The following is a 20788-nucleotide window of genomic DNA, read 5'->3' on the forward strand; positions in this document are numbered from 1 at the left end:
CCCAGGAGAGGACCCGCTGGCCGGAGACCAGAATGACCACGACATGGATTCCATAGCAGGCGTCCTGAAGCTGTATTTCCGTGGGCTAGAACACCCTCTCTTTCCCAAGGACATCTTCCATGACCTTATCTCCTGTGTCAGTAAGTAATACACTGTCAGACTGACCAAGTGCCATCTCTCCTTAAAGTTGTATTTCCCCATCTCTATTAAAGTCTCTCTTCATTGTCACCTCTACATCTTGGAGCAAGGGAAGGTAATCGATCTTTTTTGTTCCTTAAGAGTCTGGTGAGGGGGGGGGGGCAGCTAGGTGATGCAGTGGCTAGAGCACCTGCCCTGGAGTCAGGAGGACCTGAGTTCAAATCCGGCCTCAGACACTTAATACTTACTAGCTGTGTGACCCTGGGCAAGTCACTTAACCCCAATTGCCTCACCCATAAAGAAAAAGAGTCTAGGAGAAGATGCATCATGGAGAGGATACTAAATGTAGAGGCCAAAGATCTTTTCTCTGTAACTTACCATCTGTGCGACCTTGGGCAAGTCTTAATCTCTCTGGCCTTTGAGTCTCCTCATCTGTAAAATGAGGTTAGATCTGATCACCACCAAATTCCCTTCGAGCTCTCAGACTGTGGTTCTGGAACTGGAATTCAGGAATTGTGACTTCTTTCCTCCCTGGTTCTGCCTCAGCCTCAGACCTTATTGTTGCTCTGGGCTTTATCATCTTTTTGCCAAATGTTTTTTGTATATTCCCATAAAAGGTAATCATCTTCAATCATTTGAGGCTTTAAAAATAGTATCTGTACCTTCCATGACACAGAGGAAGAAAAATCCCCTTTTTTCTGCCTATTTGTCTAAAAATGGCATGACAGTATCTGTTAGATATATAAACATGGTACCTTCTCAGCTAGGGAAACGGGTCTTCTGTGTGTGTAAAAATGGCAACAGATAACCCAAAAGAGACGCGGAGAACCAGCAGTGTCAAATTCAAGTAGAAATGGATCTCTGTGGGCTGCATATTGACTCAGAAAGTCTAAAAAATGAAACCTATAAAACTTAGAAAATTAACATCTGCATTATATTTTGAGTTATGTTTATTAAATATTTCTCAATTACATTTTAATCTGGTTCTCTAGAATTTTGAAGACAAGTTTGCTGGTAGTGATTTTGACGCCTCTGGTGTAGACCACAGAACTAACACCAGTTCTGAATTGAATTGAATTTTAGTCCAACAAAAAGGAATTTTGGCATAAGAAGACTTGGAGCTGGAAGAGACTAAGGAGATCGCTGACCCCCTTGCTCTACAGGGGGGGATTCTGAGGCCCAGAGAAATTAAGTGACTTGCACAGGGTCACACAGGCAGTAGCAAACAGAACCAGGATTTGAACCCCAGTGCCCACATTCCATGTTCAGTGCTCCTCCCTCTCTACCATGTTGCCTCTATTAAATGCTTACTGTGGGGGGGGGTATTACTGAAGCCATGCATATTCACTGTTTCATCTAGCCCATAAACCCTCTTTCTGAGAGGTACACTGGACTCAAACAGTTCTCAACAGTGTCTTTAGCAGCTGGCATTGGCACCTGTTCTCATTGGCTTCCCAGAGAAGCTGGGGGTTAGATAGGTAGGGTCATCGTTGCTAAGGATTCTGGGAGCTTTGACTGAACGATAGACATCTCCTGGGGGCAGAAGTGGTGATGCTTTGGACAAAGAGAATTCCTCCCCAGAACACCTGAGGCTTCTCCTCACATTTTGAGGCTCCAGGTTTGATCCAAGCACACACATGGAAAGTCGGCTCCAAACCACAGTAGCGGCTGCTGCTTCTCTTGTTCCCTGATGCACGGTCTTCACATCAGGAGGTTGTTGGCCCTGAGACCTTTTGCCTCGCCTGACTTCTGTTCCTTCGCCCTGGGGGAGTGTGAAGGTCATCCCTTTAGCTTTTTCCTGACTCACCCGTCTGTAAGCGTCAAATTCAAGAGTTTAATCCTACTGGACATCTTCACTCCCCAGACCCAGGCTTTGATCAGCTGCCTAGTATGAAACACAGAGGGGCATAAACCCAGACACAAACCACTTTGACTTCCTGACCTCCCAGACAGATTTTCTGTTCCCTTCCTCTTGTGTCAGGGTAGCGTTGTAGATGCCACTTCCTGGGCCTGAGTGCCCTGTCGGTCTCTGTGGGCATGTCACAGCCGCCTGGCCTCATCAAGCAGAGCAGGCCCTGGGGGCTGCCTTCCCTACACGGCAAGTGGTAGAAGGGAAACCGACCGATTGGCTTTTGGTTTTCTGTTGTGGGAGAAAGCTAACTCCTCATGTTCTCTTTTCAGGTATGGACAACCTTCAGGAGAGAGCTCTGCACATCCGCAAAGTCCTCCTTGTGCTGCCCCAGACGACGCTGGTCGTCATGAGATACCTCTTCGCCTTCCTCAGTCAGTGAGTAGTCTTCCGGGGAGCAGCGCCTCTTGGGGCATGTGTTAGCGGTACTGATTTTTACAGTGTGACCTCTGGAACCATCTCATTCATTTCCTTCTCATTGTACCTCTCTCTGCCCATCCTCTTCCAGCCAGCCAGGTGGCACTGGGGATAGAGCCCACAACCTGGATGCTAAAGACCTGAGGTCAAATCCTACTCAGATACTTACTAGCTCTGTGACCTTGGGCAAGGCACTTGACCACTTAGACTGTTTTCTCATCTGTAGAATGAGGCTACCTCCCAGGGATATGAAGAAGATCAAATGAATTAATAGAGAGAGAGAGAGAGCTTTGCAAGCCTTGACATGCTATAGAAAGGCTAGCTAATTTTTTTGGGGGGGGGGGGCATTTGGGGTTAAGTGACTTGTCCAGGGTCACACAGCTAACAAGTGTCAAGTATCTGAGGCTGGATTTGAACTCAGGTCCTCCTGACTCCAGGGCTGGTGTTCCATCCACTGTGCCACCTAGCTGCCCCAAGTTAATGTGTTTTTTTCCCTTTTTCCCTCTCCCTCTAACCATTTTTGACACTTTGTTTTTCTTCCTTCTGGACTATATCTTGGGCTTGCTGATGGTACCCAACTTAGAGTCCCAGCAGCTGTTCCCTTCTAAGACCTATCTTCACTGTGGCCATACCCACTGTCTTAACTGTCCCAACCCTGACCTGGCACCAGGATTTGCTTGTGGATAGAGGCAGGAATTTGCAAGTGGCCTGATGTGGAGGCCGGGAGGAGCTGGGGACCTCTTTCCACCACTCTTAAGTGAGTCAGTCTCTTGAGTGATCCACTGGTCAGCATTGCTCTGATCCTGGCCTCACCCCTCCTCCTGAAATGAGCCGTGTCACCCCCAAAGCAGAAGGGGGAATCTGCCCTGTATCTCTAGCCCCTTGGTGCCACAGCTAGAGTGAGACAGTGGGCGGGGAGGGGATTCTGGGGATGCAGGCCGGACACAACCAGAACAGTCTGCTTCTTTTGGCCATGATTTCCAAATGGGGAATGTGTGTCTGTTTATGAGAGAGGGGGAGCTGGGGGGAGGTGGGGAAGGTAGGGGAGAGACAGGGAGAGAGAGAGAAGAGAGAGAGAGAGTGTGTGTGTGTGTGTGTGTGTGTGTAGGGCCTGTAGAGGAAGTGAGCCGTGTAAACATGTCACTGGGAGATGTGTCTGGGGCCTGGATCCTCAGGTCTCAGGCTGGTACTAGATCATTGCCCACCATTCAAGAAAAGATGGGAAGCACACAGGTTCAGCGTCAGAAAACCATCTCAAAGCAACATTAGTAACCAAAACGTTTCCGAAAAATAGCAAGTGGAAAGCAGGTGATAGGCCCTTTGTCACATGAACATGGACCTTTGGAAATTTTTTTGTGAATTCCTGTTAGATATAGCAATGGTCGGCAGCTCCTAGTGAAGACTTGGCTTGTGGCCACACTGTCTATCCCTTCTCCTTCACTGGAGGATTTAATGTGTGGTCTTTCCTCAGAAAAAGGGGAAAAGAATACTCATTTATAAAGAACCTACTACGTCTGAGCACTGCGCTAAGCATTTTACAGATATCTCATTTGACCCTCACAACAATATTGTCCCCATTTTACAGTTGAGGAAACTCGGCAGACAGGTGAAGTGATTGACTCAGGGTGACACAGCCAGTCAGTGTCTGAGGCTAGATTTGATCACAGGTCTTTCTGACTTCTGGGCAGATAAGTGGTACAGTGGATAGAACCCTGAGCCTGGAGTCAGGAAGACCTAAGTTATCCTATGTGACCCTGGACAAGTCATTTAACCCTGCTGGCCTCAGTTTCTTCATCTGTAAAATGAGCTGGAGAAGGAAATGGCAAGCCACTCTAGCATCTTCACTAAGAGAATCCCAAAAATGGGGTCCTGAAAAATCAGACACAACTGAAATGACTGAACAACTATTTTCTGACTCCAGGCCCAGGCCTCTATCCACTGTGCCACCTGGCTGCCTCTAGCTGTGCCTCGGGCCTTAGACTGGCTTTCAGGGGCCTGTATCATTTCCATGATAAGATCTACTGCTTATTCATTCTTGGAGAAGCAGAAAAAAACCTGACTGGCCAAGACCCCGTAAATAGAGGAGGAGACCCCTTGTGTGACACCCTCAGGTGGCTGCCATCCCTCAAGTCTACATCCCTTTGTGGCAGCCTCCAGAGGTCGCTCTGCAGCTCCCCCTAGGGCTTGTGCTATGGAGCCTCTAGAACTCAAGAAAGGCAGCACCTGCAAGTCCTGGCCTCAACTCTTGGGCCCTCCTGGGGTCTTGGGGCAGCTCCCTAGTGAGAGAGAAGGAACCAAAAGCTGAAAAGGGACATGGCAGGGGAGGGGGGGCACAATGGCAGAATAGACACACGGTGCTGCTGTGGTTTGCAAATGGCCAAAGTTAGGTGGAGGCCTGGTCTTTGGTCAGGGTTCATCTATCCAAGCTGAGGTCCCAGGGCCAGGGTGGAGGTGACGTGAGGAGCTCTTTAGGTGCTTTGTGAAGGTACATTATGCCATCTCTCCTGCCCTGGAAGTTGAGGGGCTTGGTGGGGTTTTTTTGTTGTTTTTAGCTTTTCTTTACTTTTTTTCAATTAACAAATGCTTTTCTCTCTCAAAGAGGTTAAGTGACTTAGCCTGTCATCATCCACCTGATGAATGTCAGAAGCAGGATTTGAATCCAGGTCTTTCTTGCCACACAATTCCTAGGAGAACAAAAAATTTAGTAGAACCAAATATATCCTTATCCAAGTGATAGCAATGCTGCCTTCTTGTTCCCAGCTCTACTTCAAGGACAGTAAATTTAAAGAATGTGATATAGATCTCACAGGCAGGCCACCGGCCAATTGATCTGACTTATACCAAGCAGCAAAGAGTTGAACTTTCTTTCATCAGAGTATCATAGTTGGACGGGACCTTAGAAAGCATTGTGTCCAACCCGCCCATTTTACAGATCAGGAAACTGAGGCTGAGGGAAGTCAAGGTGACTTGCCTCAGATCACATAGTAAGTATTTGAGGCAGGTCTTCCTGACTGCAAGCTGGCATCGTTTCTACTCCACTACACAACTTCCTCCTAAATATGTAAAGAATTGACATCGCAGACATGCAATAGAGAATCAACAGTATCTAGAATTTGGGTACACTCTGGTAAGGATGTTAGAGTTAAGAGACACACAGTATCTCAGCACAGACCTCAGATCTTAGTTTGGGAGAAGAAATAGAGGAAGGCAGTAAGAAATGCTACCACCCTATGAAAAGCTGCCTGGCCTCCCCCTGCTGGGTTCTAGATCTCATTCTAGGTGAAGGCCTCTCATCCCCTCCAGTTATTGCTCACAAGTAGGCCCTGGGGATTCAGTGCTCAGCCTATGAGGGGACCTGGTGGGAAGCACTGAAAAATGAAAGGGGTGTCTCAGAAACTAGCCTTGGTCTGTCTGGGAGTAGTGTGGGCTCAGCAGGTGACGGCAGCTCACTTAGGGATTCAGCTCCATGGCCAGGTTGGAGATGTGGCTACAGCAGCTGTTGGGTGAGGGGGAGACAGGTTGGGAGGGAATTCCCAGGATAAGTAAATCCCCAATAATGAAGCCAGTCTCCATCCAGCAGAAACCTCCTTAGAAGCTGATCAGCATGCTGACCTATTCCTGAATAAATCCTGGATAGACTAGGGGTGTGTGTGGGTGGGGGGGGGGTATAAAAATGAAAAGCAGTTGCCTCAGCTGTTCCCAGAAAGAAATGCGCTGGCTTGATAGAATAGGAAAGCTAATCACTCGCTCATGTGTGCGCTCTCTCTCTCTCTCTCTCTCTCTCTCTCTCACTCACACACACACACACACACACACACACACACACACACACACACACACACACATAAGCCCAGGGCTTGGAGAGAAGGCAGCCCAATAATGTGGTCATTTTGCTGTAAAGCAAGATATACAGTGGCCTGTGTCTTCAGTCCATGTGATTCCCAGGGCACCTTGGGAGGTCCCTGTATACTCTATCAGCCCAGAGGCATGCCCTGGGCAGTAGCGATCCCAGCTCACACCTCAGGCTTCCTTCTGAAGAATGAGCTTAGAGAAGCCTTCCAAAGAGGAGATCCTGCGCCTCTCAGACCCCTCAGCCCCTCAACCACTGGTCTCCCAGGAGGTGGGAAGGGTCACTGAGGATTGCCGAGGGGCCAGTTGTCCTCCCGTCTTTAGGAGGCAGAACAAGCAGTTCTGGAGATGGAGAAAGGAAGGCCTGTAGGCCTCCAAAGGCACTTTGATGAGTTTCCTGAATTGTGACTTCACTGGCGTCACCTTCTCATCTTAGCTGAAGAAGCTCAGGGGGAGCCCAGAGTGGGGCAGGTGGCAATTTGCAGACCTTCTGTTTTTGCTCTGGGCCGTGCCTTCTGCGACGGCTCCCCCCTGCTCGTCCCCTCGTCCTGACTCCCTCTCCTGTCTCCTGTAGTTTATCACAGTTCAGCGAAGAGAACATGATGGATCCCTACAACCTCGCCATCTGCTTCGGGCCTACGCTGATGTCGGTGCCTGAAGGCCATGACCAGGTCTCCTGCCAGGCCCACGTGAATGAGCTAATCAAGACCATCATCATGCAGCATGAGAACATCTTCCCGAGCCCCAGGGAGCTGGAGGGCCCTGTCTACAGCAGGGGAGGGAGCCTGGAGGACCACTGGTAGGTGGGGGGGGAGGGGACGGAAACCCCCGTGGTCGCCGGGGAAGGAATTCCACACCCCTTTTTTTCTGTGACTGAGGCAAGTCAAGTCATTTCCTAAATCATTCCCATATACCCAGTGGAGTACTAGAAACTATGGAAGATACTAAGGAGTATTCTCCAACTAACGGGCACCCTCTCATGCCATGAACAGTTTTGTCCGTGTGGGCCCTTTTCCAGAAACATGATGTTCTACTAGAGGTGGGGAGAGAAAGCATACATAAAGACTTTGTTGACTTAAGGGTTGTGAGATGCCCGAGGCTACATAACACTCTTCTTCAAAGACTGGAGAGAGGAGGGTAGACATCCAAGTGGGTTAATTAAACGCAGTCCTCTTTGGAGACAGTGGGTTAGACTTCTCAAGAATTCAGAGTGGCTATGGAATCGATTCTGTATCTAAATTAGATATAACTCTAATATGATGTTACTGAATACATGGAATCCTACATCTGAGATCTGAAAGGAACCCCCAGAGATCACCTGGGACAGCCCTCTGATTTGGGATATTACTTTTCCCCTTTAAAGCAAAAACAGCCGAGGCCTCAAAAACTTCAGTGACTTGACTAGCCACTGAGTGGTAGAGGGAGCCATTAGAATGCTTGAGGGTGTGATCTCCTCTATCTCCCATGCATCCCCTCGGCAGCCTCATTGGCATGTTGTCTTCCAGCCTCTCGCTTAAAGCTCCAGAGTGATGGAGCTCATTCCCTCTGCAGACAGTTTGTCCTACAAATCAGAGAGCTCCAAACTTTGTATTGTGCCCAAATCTGGGACCCTAGACCCTAGAGTCCTTGGTTCCAACCCTGCATGCTGATGCCCTTTCCATATAACAAACATCTGGGATACTTGAAGACAGGCCTCTTGTTCCCTCCTCCCTCTCTTGGACATACATCTCTCCTTTCCTCTGGGATATGTGCCTCATAGGACGTGGTTTTGCTACATCCTCATCCTAGAACTCTGGTCTCCTGCCATGAAGTGTGGTGTTCTTTCTTTTGTCCATTGCCGCCTCCCCTGAGACCACTCAAAAGTGTCCAGCTAATGCCGAGTGCCACAGGGACAACCTGTGTTTCTGCTACTTTCAGGTTTCTCCTTCCTCTCACCCCCCTTACCAACCCTTCCCTCTTGCCCTCCCTTCCTGGAATAAAAAGCACTCGAGCCTCAGCTGAAAACATAAAGGAGCCCAGCCCAAGGAGGCATCTGGACCCAATCCAGCACCAGTGACCAGCTCAGTTAGGGGAGGACAGGAGAACGGGTTTGTCTGGGGACCACCCTGATCCAACTTGCTCCATGACTCCCATGGGCCCCAAAGGGTCACACGTCTGTAGTATAGAGTAGTCTCAGTAACACTCCTCACCCGGGCTTTGCTCTTTCCTGTGCTCTCACCATATCATGTGATAACCTATTAACTTTTCTCAAGTATGTGGGTAAAAGAAAAAATGGGACAAGCTTTGCCAGCATAAACAATCATTGGAGAGCGATGTTTGTCCATTTTCTCAAGATTATTGGTAAGTCCATACATTGGGCCATCAAGAAGCGACATCTGTCTCTGTGGTCTTAGGGACCTGATTGTCTTCTTGACTCATCCCCACCCCTGTGGGTGAGGGGAGATCTAATTGTTGGAAAACTTTGGAACAATGCCTTAGGCCAGAGAATCTTAACCTTTTTTCTGTCACCTTTGGTAGTCCACTGAATTCTGTGGACTGCTTCTTAAATGCATAAATGCATGGGATTACAAAGGAAAGCAATTATACTGAAAGACAGTTATAAAATATTCACAAAACAAATTCACAGAACCCAGGTTAAGACTCCCTGCGCTTGACCCTAAGTGTGTATGGCCAACCAGGTTTCACCTGCCTCAAGGGAATGGGAAAGAGAAGGGCCAAGGGTCATTCTTCCCCAGAGTGCCCGGGCACACCCTTCCCATGTTTTATACACGCCTGGACTCGCTCTGAACCTTTCTTTGCCCTTGTACTGGGAAGGGTCTATTCTTTTGTGCTCAAGCCCCAGAGCAGGATGCAGCGGCTCTCTGCTCATGATCTCAGAAAGAGGACATTATCAGGGAGGAGCCAGCAAGTACAATGTCTGTTTTCTCCTGGTCGCTCTCCCTAATTTCCCTGTTTGCAGATTTTACTAGCCATTCCCTGGGAGGAAACCATAGGATTAAGCAGGAAACAGGTGGAAGGGCCCCGACAGCATCAGACAAGACCCGGGACTGGAGCATCTGGTGGATCAAGAATCAGTTGCCTCAAGAGGGGAAAGGCAGTCTGTAGACCATCATCTCTCCTCCCTTCCTCAGCCTTTCTTAGAAAAGGGCTTAGCCACCATAGATCAAAACAAGAGGCATCTCGTTTCCAGGAGGAGGCTGGAGGGAGTGCAAAAGGGATGCTGGAGAGAGGCCGGAGGAGACAGGGAGAGCCGAGGCTTCTCTGCACTCCTGCAGTGGCAGGGGACTGGGTCCCATTTCGTTTTTTCTTCCTCGGGCTGCATGAAAAACCTGGTCCTCAGTGTTAGCAGAAGAAAGTATGGGTCTTCCTTGGAAGGGCCCACTATGTGGCATGGGGTGGAGCGGGGGTGTCTTTCTGATGCAGAGGGAGGTTTCTGGCACCCTTTGTCTCTCCCTTCTGGTTTTGTATTCTCTCCAGACATCCTCAGACCCAGCTGATTCCATACCTAGGGAGACTTCAGAAACCCTTCAATGTCTGTGGGTCACGGGACCTTGTCTTGTGGTGCTTCTCTGCCAGGGTGACCCAAGAGTCTTCCTCCCTTTCTCTACTTTCAGAAGAGCTGGGTTTGTTCGAAAGAAGGAAAGGCCAAGAATGGACCAGATTTCCTATGCCTCTGACCGTGTAGAAACTCGATGGTTGTGCTGAGGCTTTCTATCCCTCAGCGGCGTGTTCATCAGGGTTGAGCTGAAACAAAGGGTTTAGAGAGAGTTTTCAGTAAACCATCCGGAGTCCAGAGCCCAATATCAGCCAAGGGCTTTCCTTTTCAGTCACCTTTCGCTCCCCCTTCTTTGCAGAGTCCCCTCTTCTCCCTGCCTCTGTTCACACCCCCATATTGACCTTCCCACCAGGGGAGATACCCAAAAGCCACAGAATGGTATCGAGCCTGGTGGGAAGGGAGAGAATGAGAAAAGCTGAGTAATTTACATGGCAGCTTATTGAGAGCCACCTCTTTGTTGCTATAAAGGAATTTCTCCACCAGCCCCGGAGGGGCTTGCCTAAAGTCTGTCCTGCTTGTCCCTTACAGTAAGAGGGGTGAGGCCAAGCTTGTCTCAGCTCGTTTGTCTAGTTCTGCCTGGAGCAGATGGGTTGGCTCAGATGACCTCTGGAACCTACTTGTAAAATGTTTATTAGGAACACATATTGCCTGCCTGCTATGTGTAAATCACGGGGCTGAGCATTTATGAGACAGAGGATGTGCAGAGGCCCCGGTCCCTGCTCTCCCCTGAAAACCAGCAGGTCCTCCCTACATGCTGATGTCTCCCATCTCCCGGGCAATTTCCCCACTCTGAGATGCTTTTGGTGACTTTGATTTGGTTCTGCTGCAGTGAAAGCCCCCACGGAGAGACTACCTCAGCTGAAGACTCCGCCCAGGACATAACTGTGGACCACCACACCAGTGATGATGGTATGTATGTGGCCTCGGGGACCCCAGGGCGGGGGTGAGGCTGCTCACACGGCCTGAGCCCCTCCTGTAATCTGGTGTTGCCTGCCACATGCCAGAGCAGTTAGTAACAACTCCTCTACTTCCTTCGCTCCTCTGGAGGGAAGCGGCTTTTATGAGAGGCTCAGTTGTAGTCCTATGTCCGAACGAGGGGATGGAGAGTCTAAGCTACGTAGATTTCTTCCCACTCCATAATCCTGTGGCAGTCCCAAATATAGATCCAGTTCCCTAAGCCCGCCCTCCACCCTCACTCTGAGTTCCTAGTGATTTCCAGCTAGTCACCAGTCACCAGGCAGACTCAACGCCAAGTAACACCAAGTAAAAAGGCATGGAGGGTTCATTTAAAAAGCAAAACAAAAACAAAACCCTACATCCCAGGGAATGGAGACTCTCAATGGCAAGAACAAAACAGGGTAGGATTGGGAGCCAAGATGAGTTGACCACATGCTCTTGAGGCCACCGACTGGAAAAATCGAGGCATGCAAGGGTCTCCAGCTGGTTCATTGGCTTGGTGTGGCTTGAAAAGCGGAATGCTTAGCTGTCATCTGAGGGTCTCTGCATTACCTCTGATTTATTAAGACCTGCCGAGCCAGGATATCTTCTCTCTCCCCCGCCCCCACCTCCTTCTAAGAGTCCCCCATTACCCTGTCTGGCTCACTTGGGCTCTGGAAGTTTCAGCAGCTACATAGAGCACATTCTGCTTCATAGAGCTCAAAGAGACATTCTACTGAGCTCTCTGGGCCTCTTACCTTGCTGGGAATTCCGTTCTCCCTGGCAAATGGTTCAAAGCACAGTATTGGGGGAAGAGTTCAGAGGAACTCATAAAACCTTTAGTTCCTCTCTGCTTTGGGGACATGTCTGTCTTCCAGGAGTAGAATCTAGAAAGCCCTCTCATGTATAAGTAATCATCTTCCTTTTCACTCAGCACTCAATGTGTGGATCTGGAGCTAGGAAGAGAGGTCAGGGCTGGAAATAGAGATCTTAGAAGCCCTCTGCCTAGGGAAGTCAAGGAAGGGAGACAGCAGGGAGAGAAGAAAAGAGCACAAGGACAGAGGCTTGGGCAACATCCACCCTAAGGGTCAGGAAGAAGATGAAGTGTCAGTGAAAGCTACAGAGGAGGAGTTACATGGTGTCCCAGCTGCCTGGGGAAGAGAGAGTGTTCAGGGGAAAGGAGTGGGGTCAGCAGGGTTATCATAGACTGCAAAGAGTTCCAGGAAGAGGAGTCCTGAACAGAGTCCCCTGGATCCTGGTCAGTCAGCAAGCATCTTTACTGAGTGCTTCCTAGGTACCAGGCACTGGGGTTACACAGGAAGACAAAGATAACCCAGCCCTCAAGGAGTGACATTCTTTTTTTTTTTTTTTTAGTGAGGCAATTGGGGTTAAGTGACTTGCCCAGGGTCACACAGCTAGTAAGTGTCTGAGGCTGGATTTGAACTCAGGTCCTCCTGACTTCAGGGCCAGTGCTCTATCTACTGCGCCACCTAGCTGCCCCAAGGAGTGACATTCTTACAGGGCCGAGTACATACTGGCTATGTACAGGGCAAATAGAAGGGGGTGTATTGTGGGTATTGAGATATTTAGTTATGTATTTACAGAGGAAGGCACCAGTCACAGAAAGGCCTTCCACAGAAGGTTACATGAGAACTGGGTCTTTCTGAAAGCCCTCTAAACTAAGAGGCCAAAGCAATGAGGGAGGACATCCTCCCTGCCCTTAGAGACAGCCTGCGCAAAGACGTGGGAGAGCTGGGAGGTGGAAGCTGGAGTGTCCTGTGTGAAGAACAGCTGGACCATAGTGTGTATGAAATCAGGTCTGCACACCTGGAAAGGTTGGAAAGAGTCAAGCTATGAAAAGCTTTAGAGGCCAAACACGGCCTTCAGTTTTGTTGTGGAGGCCATAGGGAGCCACTGAAGTATATTGAGTGGAGGGCTACTAGGGCAGGGGCTTTAAGAAGGTCATATCAGCAGCTGAATAGAGAATGGATTAGAGTAGGTAGAGACTTAAGACAGGGACACTAATTGGGAGGTGGTAGTCCAGGGGAGGGCTGATAAGGGCCTGTACTGGGGCCTGTGAATGGGTTGTGAAGGTAGAAAAGCAGCAAGATGTAATAATGGATTGGGTATGTGGAATGAGTGTGAAGGAGGACTTGAGGATTGGATCAGGGTTCAAACCTGGGTGACCAGGATGAAGGTAGTGCCTTTAACAGTGGGAATATCTCTTTTGGTGAACAAGGGAAGGAGAAGAGTAGTCAGTGATGCTACACAGAAGTTTGGAGGAGAGAGTCGAGATTGTTCCCATTGGATGTTCTCGATCTCCTGAATCAGAGGCCAAGATATCTGCTGTACAAGAAGGAAGTGAGGGGCTTAAGGAGAAAGGAAGAGATCTGAAACGGTTGCTTTGGAAAAGTAGTCAGCAAAAATAAAATGAAAGACCTGTTGAGATTATGCACCTCAGCATGTAGCAAGGAAAATGAGCTTAATTATGAGACTTTTCCCATTGATGCTCAGTTGTCCAGAAGTGAGAGCCTTTGGGTGGTGGGGTTTACCTAGGGATCAGGATTAACAGGTCAGAGGAATGAAGGGTTCAACAACAGTGGCCAGGCATATATTAATTTTTTATTTCATTTTTGGGGGGGGGGCGGGTAATGAGGGTTAAGTGACTTGCTCAGGGTCACACAGCTAGTAAGTGTCAAGTGTCTGAGGCCGGATTTGAACTCAGGTCCTCCTGAATCCAGGGCCGCTACTTTATCCACTGCGCCACCTAGCTGCCCCCAGGCATATATTAACCTTCTGGGCTAGGGGGGTGTAGAATCTGGATATGGAGGCAAGTAAAGGTAAAATGGGGGAGATAAAATGAGAGAATCGGGATAAGTCAAGTGACTGGAAATCACAATGAGGGCAAAAAGCAGGTGAATTGGGAGTGGGATAAGAGGTTGTAGTTGCACAGGGAATGTCCAAATACTGAGTCTTAGAGGTGACCAGTTCCATGAGATGGTGAAGTCTCAGGGTGTGACCATGCTGGTGTTGGACTGGAAAGAGATAGAGGAGGAAGCCATGGACATTGGGAACATTTGGAGTGTCTGAGTGGTCGTCATTGTGAATACAGATGATCTGTTGTTTGAGAGAACAGGCTCCAAAATCTGAAATAGCTTTAGAAAGAAATTTAATAGAGCAGTTGGTAGAGGAGAGAGAGCCAGAAAGGAGGCGTTGGCACCTTCTCTCCATATTCTGGAAGACTGACATTATATAGGATTTTGTCGAAGGCTTCCCACACAGAAACCCCACATATGCAGTTAAGCAATTTTGCCAAGAGGGCAGCCTGAAAGCAAGGTAGATTGATAGATATGAGTAACTGTAGCCCAAAACAGAAACTTGGAGTGGACCACTCAGGAGTTCCTAGGCGTGGTAGCTCAAAACAAGAATGGATGGATGGGTGCCAGCCTGGGGGAATCAGAACTACCTTGTAGCCATCTCTGGCATGCTTTGGGAGTTACTGGGGCCCATCAACATTCTGGAAATGTACAACCTTCCATCACATAAGGTTGGATTGAAACAATATCATTTTTCCCATAAGGATGATGGGTTTGAAGTGGAATGGAAAAACCATGATATGGGTACTTAAGGTCATTGACTAGCGAGACCCAGTGATATGAACATTAAGAGCACAGGCTGCATGAACTGCCAAAGAGGAAGGGTTATGGAGAGGCCATTGGGGAGCAAAGAAGAGTTGTCCTGGGAGAGCACTCGCCCCAAGGCTGCCCTCTGGGGCCTCTGCGTTCATTCCTGAGCCGAGGTTCTGAAAGCCTGTCCTGCCAGCTGCATCTCCCTCAGCCTCTCTCACTAGGGCCTGTGGGGCTACTGGATGGTTCTAATGGAAGAAAGATCCATTCGCTAGCATCCACCGTTCAGATGATCGGGAGTTGGGCACCAGCAGTCTCTGCAGATTAGGGGATTCAGAGCCTTATGCAGCCCCTAAGACTTGATGAATTTTGTTCGTTGCCTTCTCTTTTGTCCCTTTCAGAGTGTGAGCCCATTGAAGCCATTGCCAAGTTTGACTATGTTGGCCGGACGGCCCGAGAACTGTCCTTCAAGAAGGGGGCCTCCTTGTTGCTGTACCACAGGGCTTCTGATGACTGGTGGGAGGGCCGACACAATGGCGTTGATGGACTCATCCCTCATCAGTACATCGTGGTCCAAGACACGTAGGTTGGGCCCACAGGCTATGGGGCCAGGGTTACCGGTGCCACTTCCAAGATGAGCCTTTGGGATGGACTCTGAGGGAAGGTGGCCAGAGAGTGAGAGGCACGAGCTGTCAGCCATCTCCTCTGGCTGGGGACAAAGTTCTGGAAGCCCCCGGAGTCACCATCCCACAAATTGATCCAGTAACTAATCCTCCGAGTAGCCACTTGGCATGTGTGTGCCTGATGAGTGCTAAAGGAGGCCAATGTTACTGTGTGACTCCCTGGATCCCCTTCCCAGTCTTGGAAAACATTTCCTTTGGGGTCTGGACCATCTTCATCCTTCCAGGGGGAAAAGGTGTTTGGTTTTTAGCAAGTAGGCAGTAACTCAGTCCAATGAGCTGATTGTAGCGCTTTCCTCACCCACAAACAAAAGTGTATCTTGGCTAAAGACATCCAAGCCAGAGACACGAGCCTTAGTGATGAAGGTTCTCCTTGCCTTTCTAGGAAGAACCTAGAATAAGGAGCCTTGTGGAAAGAACCCAGTTTGGTTCAGTGAGCTAGATGAGGCTGATTGGGGCGAGGGAGGAGTAGCAAGGAAGGAATCGGGTTGGCCTCAGAGAAGTTCTGCAGACAGGCTCCACCTGTGAATGGAATGGGCTCAGAGGGGAATGGCCTTGTCTAGAGATGCCCCAGCCCTGGCCCCCGGGTTGCAAGGCCTACCCGACCTGGAGCCCAGCCTGAGAAGGATGTCTGGTGCCCCACTCCCATTGCCCTCCCTTGGGGATTGTGCTCTTCATAGTCCTTCCCTTAATATTATTCTTTAAAGGTTGATATCCTGAGTGAGTCTTCACCCTCCCAGCCTATCCCCGGCTTGTTCTGCAGGGAATAACCTCCCTCTGTCGATAGCATCGCAGATCCGGTGGTGATCCGTGCATCCAGAATCCTCCTAAATTCAGTGTTCTGACTTCATTACAAGATCAAGCAGAAGATGAGCTGAGGGGGAGAAGGGGCTTTCTTGTCCTCTTCCTATCTGCCCATTAGCCAGAGGGACCTGGGAGCAGTTTGGAAGCTCTCAGTGGGGTTAGCCTGGCTCCGATGGAGCCTGAGGGTCTCCTGCCTCAACGCCAGCATCTCCAGAGCCTCAGCAGACAGACATGCAGCAGCCTGGACGTGCGTCTTCCTCCTCTGGGAGGTTGTCCCAGCCCAGCCAGCCCAGCCTTGGGGTCAAAGGCAGATGCCTCGGATCCAGATTTCCTCTAGCTGGTTCCTGCCATGCTTTCCTGAGGAGCCAAGGGCCTACAGAACTCAGCTGGATTATTTATTGTATTTAAAATAACTCAGATCAGCTCCTAGGTTCCTAACTCCCCGCTTTCCTGCCCCTCCTGTCCCTGCACAGGGCCAACCCGCCCAGGACCACTGGGTATTGCCGCCATCTTGGAGCTCTGCTGGGGAGTGTGTGTGTGTGTGTGTGTGTGTGTGTGTGTGTGTGTGTGTGTGTGTGTGTGTGTGTGTGTTGGGGGGGCCATCTTGCTAATTTAACACTGCTTTTTGTGTTGTTGTTGTTTTCCCTCCTCCCTCCCTGCCCGCTGCTTCTCCGCCAGCGAGGATGGTGTCTCGGAGAGGTCGAGCCCCAAGTCTGAGATTGAGGTCATTTCTGAGCCACCTGAAGAAAAGGTGACAGCCAGAGCGGGGGCCAGCTGTCCCAGTGGGGGTCATGTAGCCGATATTTATCTTGCAAACATCAACAAGTAAGCGCTGCTTTTCATTTTCTGCTCTTCTGACCGACTATTAATACCACGCTTCACCCCTGACCTAACCCTAACCCTCCTCTCCATCCCTGCGCTGCATGTAGGGAGGTTGCTAAAAGACACTCAGCCTTCCCAGCCTAATGATCTGCATGCATTCATTGCTGCTGCCTAGACGGATGGGGACGAGGAAGCTTCCGCAAGCTTCAGTGATAGGTCGAGGCTTCCTGCTGGCCAGCGCCATGCTACAAAGGGCCGCTCTCTTTCTCTGTGTCCCTACAGCGTCTGTCACCAGGAACCCACCTGGGAACCCTAGGTCCGAAGCTGTTACCCAAAGTTCAAGAATGGCCAGTGGCCAAGTGACTGAGTTTGTCATAGACAACACGGACCAAAACTGTTCTGCCGAGGGGGCCTTCTGGGGTCCTGTCTCTTGCCTAATTCTTACCGAATAATAGATTTTTTTCTTCTCCAAAGGTTAAAAGCCTTTTGAGTTTTGTACTAGGCTGATGTTAATGATGGGCATGTTTGATTGAATATGATTTGTTTTGCTCTCTGCTCTTTTGGTATTCACTCCTATGGAGGAAAAGATCACTATTGCCTCTTTCCTGGTCTCCCTCTCCACAGCCCACTCCCATATCATTCTGCCCCTTCACACCTGAAGAAAAGATGTGCCAGTTTTCATGTGGTTTTAGCCTTCTCTACCCTCCTCCACTACTCAGGCTTATTGCAGACTTCTAGTTCCTTCCAAAAACAGGCTTTTGACTGTGATCCCCAACTTCCATCGTCACACTGGCAGTAAGCTAGGGTCTTCCATTTGCCCATCCCGGGCTTCCCTGTCTCTGACTCTATATCCGGCCCCTCGGCCTTCGCAGGGGACATTCTGCTTGTTGGACAACTAGTCTCATCTCTGCCTCCTCAAGGGGCATGACACGAACTCCTCAATCCATCACCTCTTCTACTAGACCCTGAACCTTGGGACAGTGCCACTAAGATGGCAGCAGGGCCCTAGGCTGTGATCTGTGAATATGAACTAGCCCTGATGCATAGTTTTTATTCCCCTGTGGCTTTGGAAGAATGAGATGATCTGCACAAGGAAAACTTGTTAACTGTAGCCTCTGGACATTGAAACTGGAAGGAGAATAAATGTGCTTGTTGTTTCTAAACCATATCAGGTCGCCCAGATCTTTCTGCCTTTTGTTTTTGTTTTGTTTTGTTTTCTCCAGTTAGTCTTTATTAGAAGGGGCGTGGTCAGGGGACTTGCTCAGCCCTATGGTAGTTTTCTCTTGAATTTCAAGTTGGGGAAGTCAGTTGTGTTAATTCCGTCTTAGAAATATCCATTTACCTCCTTATTTAGAACTGTTTGTAATTGAAGCCAGTAAGTGAAAAACAATGAGGATTTCATTCATTCCCCAACCCAAGGGGCAATCCCAAACGCACTCCCCTGGTGAGAAGGCAGGCTAATAAAAATCATGATGGGCTAATCCTATTTTCGTTCTTTATTTACAAGGTTGTGTTAATTATAAGGTTCTAATCACAATAATCTCAGCCTGCAATTAAGCCAATAACAGGGAGGAAGGTGACTTGTGTAGGTGTGTGGGTTTTTAAGCCACCAGCTTAGTTGTTGCTTTTAGTATAATAGAATTCATGGAAGAAGAAATTCAGTAGTTGGACGTTTGCCACCAGTAGAAAAATGCTAGACCAAACCCTCTGGGCAGTTTACTTGAGCTCCCTCCTTCAAAAACTGGCCCCCAAGATGTGTTTGGGGGTGGAGGACGACCTCCAAGTTTTATCTCCCTTCATCATAATATCATAGATTGAGATCTGGGAAAGGACCTTCTAAACCACCCACTGTTCCCTACAATCTATGCAGTCACTGATTGCATAGAAAACTGAGGCCTAGAAAGGTGAAGTGGTTGCCCAGTGACACCCCGGGAACAGGGGAAGAGGATCAGAGCTAGGACTCCAGCGGAGGTCCTCTCAGTCCAAATCCAGCATCCTTTCCCCGGTACCTCTCTGTGCCCTGACTTCTCCCCACCCCCAGACAAATAGGGAGGGAGCAGAGTAGGCATTGGGGGGTGGCGGATTAGCCTTTACAGGAAAGGCCCAAACGGCAGCCCTCTCACTCAGACTGCATGAAAGGCAACCATTAGAACAAAAGCAACAGTCAGGATCCAGATCTACCTGAGGGCCGCTATCAGAACCCAGGAGCAGAACCCTCTCCGTGTAGTGAAGAGAAAGCCGTTTAGACTTGGAGTCTGAAAAACCTAGGCCCCAGTCCTAAGACACATCCTGGCTGTGTGACCCTGGACAAGTCACCGAACCTCTCGTCATCCCAGATGCTAACTCTCCAAGGTTATGTATGCAGAGTAGTTGCCGATTTGTTCTCGTAAAATGAATTTTCCTTTAACGGACGTTCCCAACACCAATGAGATCACAGGGGAGGACAAAACAAAACAAAACGAAAAAAAAAGCCAGCGAATCATAAAATGTTGAAGTTGGAAAGGACCCCAAGGATCATCTGGTCTAGCCCCACCCCCATCGCAGCCCTCCCTCTTCCTTTATCTTACTGATAAGAGCCCTTGAAGCTCAGGTTCCTGCAGCTCTCCCAGGGCCTGGGCTAGAGCTGCTCCCACCAGCCTGAGCTTCCTCACCCACAGATGTGGCCCCAAGCCATGGCACCACCCCAGGAGACCCAAAGCAGGGCCTCTTCTCCTCGCCCATATTCAGTTCTGTCCCTTCCCAGCCCTGCTCCAGCGTGTCCAACAGTGCAATCGGGAGCAGAGCCGTGGAGCTGCCCTTCTGACCCAGAAAGAGATTTCTTTTACATCTCTGTATAAATCTGTTTTCCCCATTTGGTTCCTTTGTAACCACGTCCAAGTGAACGCCAGCTAGTTCTAAAACAGTGCCCAGTAACCACAAGATTGCCAGACCGTCTAATTTCATCGTAGAGTTTACACAGAGACTTAAGTGGCCTGAAATGAATTGACCACGAGCCAAAGTTTAATCTCATCCTTGGTGATTCAATGAGTAAAAGAAAAAATCAAAATTCATAAGCTTTGTCCCTAGCTCCTCTTTGTCTTCACATCATAAGCCTTGTGCCAGATCCTGTAATGATTCACCCTTCTTGTGTTGGTGATTTGGAGGAGGAAGACCCTGGAAGTTGTGGGGGAACATTCCCTTCCCCATGTCTGTGATAGCAGAGGAAGGTCTTCCAGTTCAAACCTTGTCTCCGCTTGAATAAATAAATGGATAAAAGACCACAGTAAGGGCATCTCTAGGACTCCAAGTCTTTCCTCATTATCATATTTTACATAATCAGACTTTCCCTTTGCATAGCCTTTTGCATCTCAGGAGCTCAAAGCACACCACCAACCAGTAAGTATTCATTTCTCCTTTGCCAAGGTTGGGGGGCAGGGAGGGGAGGGTGGGGGTAATGGAAGCACTAAGGAAGCGTGGGACAGTGGAACCTTGGCGAGAACCCACTCCGTGACCCTTTCCCCAGTCCCTGGAAAAATGCTGGATGACAGGAACTCATCCCTCTTCCTCTTCCCTCCTCTCCCTGGAAATGGGCGTGCTGGGACCTGCGCCAGCTATTGCTCACACTTGTCTTTCTGTTTGTGACTAAAGGCAAAGGAAGCGGCCAGAATCTGGGAACATCAGGAAAGCTTTCCGGCAGACTGAGGGCCATGGGCTGAGCAGCCCCCTGCTGGACTCCTCCTCCCCGGGGGTTGGGGGGGCCAGCTGCCGTCCCTCTTCCCAGCCCATCATCAGTCAGAGTCTCCCCAAGGAAGGCTCCGATAAATGTTCCACCAGTGGGCACGGGGGTCTCAATTCCATCAGCCGACACTCGTCTCTGAAGAATCGGCTGGACAGTCCTCAGATCCGGAAGACGGTGACAGCCGGGAGGTCCAAGAGCTTCAACAACCATCGGCCCATGGACCCCGAGGTCATCGCTCAGGTAAAACCTGGGGTGTGGTGCGAGTGTTGGTTTGGGAGCTTTCCCTTGTCACTCACAATAGCCTCCCGCAGAGTCAATCCCCATCTTGGAGCA

At 49.5% G+C, this 20788-nt stretch overlaps 1 protein-coding gene across 9 annotated transcripts in view; it reads left to right on the plus strand.

Annotated features, from left to right (window-relative positions):
* Nucleotides 1–20788, plus strand: part of SRGAP2 (SLIT-ROBO Rho GTPase activating protein 2) — a 257394-nt gene that overhangs the window by 231266 nt on the left and 5340 nt on the right. For 8 of the 9 annotated variants that reach the window (XM_044001831.1, XM_044001832.1, XM_044001828.1 and 5 more), the window contains exons 16-22: nucleotides 6–140; nucleotides 2320–2425; nucleotides 6888–7112; nucleotides 10699–10778; nucleotides 14833–15013; nucleotides 16594–16740; nucleotides 20365–20695. In XM_044001831.1, coding sequence (XP_043857766.1) covers nucleotides 6–140; nucleotides 2320–2425; nucleotides 6888–7112; nucleotides 10699–10778; nucleotides 14833–15013; nucleotides 16594–16740; nucleotides 20365–20695 — 1205 coding nt within the window. Of the gene's footprint in view, nucleotides 1–5; nucleotides 141–2319; nucleotides 2426–6887; nucleotides 7113–10698; nucleotides 10779–14832; nucleotides 15014–16593; nucleotides 16741–17019; nucleotides 20696–20788 lie in introns of those variants that run through there. The other variant, XM_044001837.1, reaches the window with a different exon arrangement.

This window comes from Dromiciops gliroides, chromosome 4 (genome assembly GCF_019393635.1).
Source record: "Dromiciops gliroides isolate mDroGli1 chromosome 4, mDroGli1.pri, whole genome shotgun sequence".
Taxonomy (NCBI): Eukaryota; Metazoa; Chordata; class Mammalia; order Microbiotheria; family Microbiotheriidae; genus Dromiciops; species Dromiciops gliroides.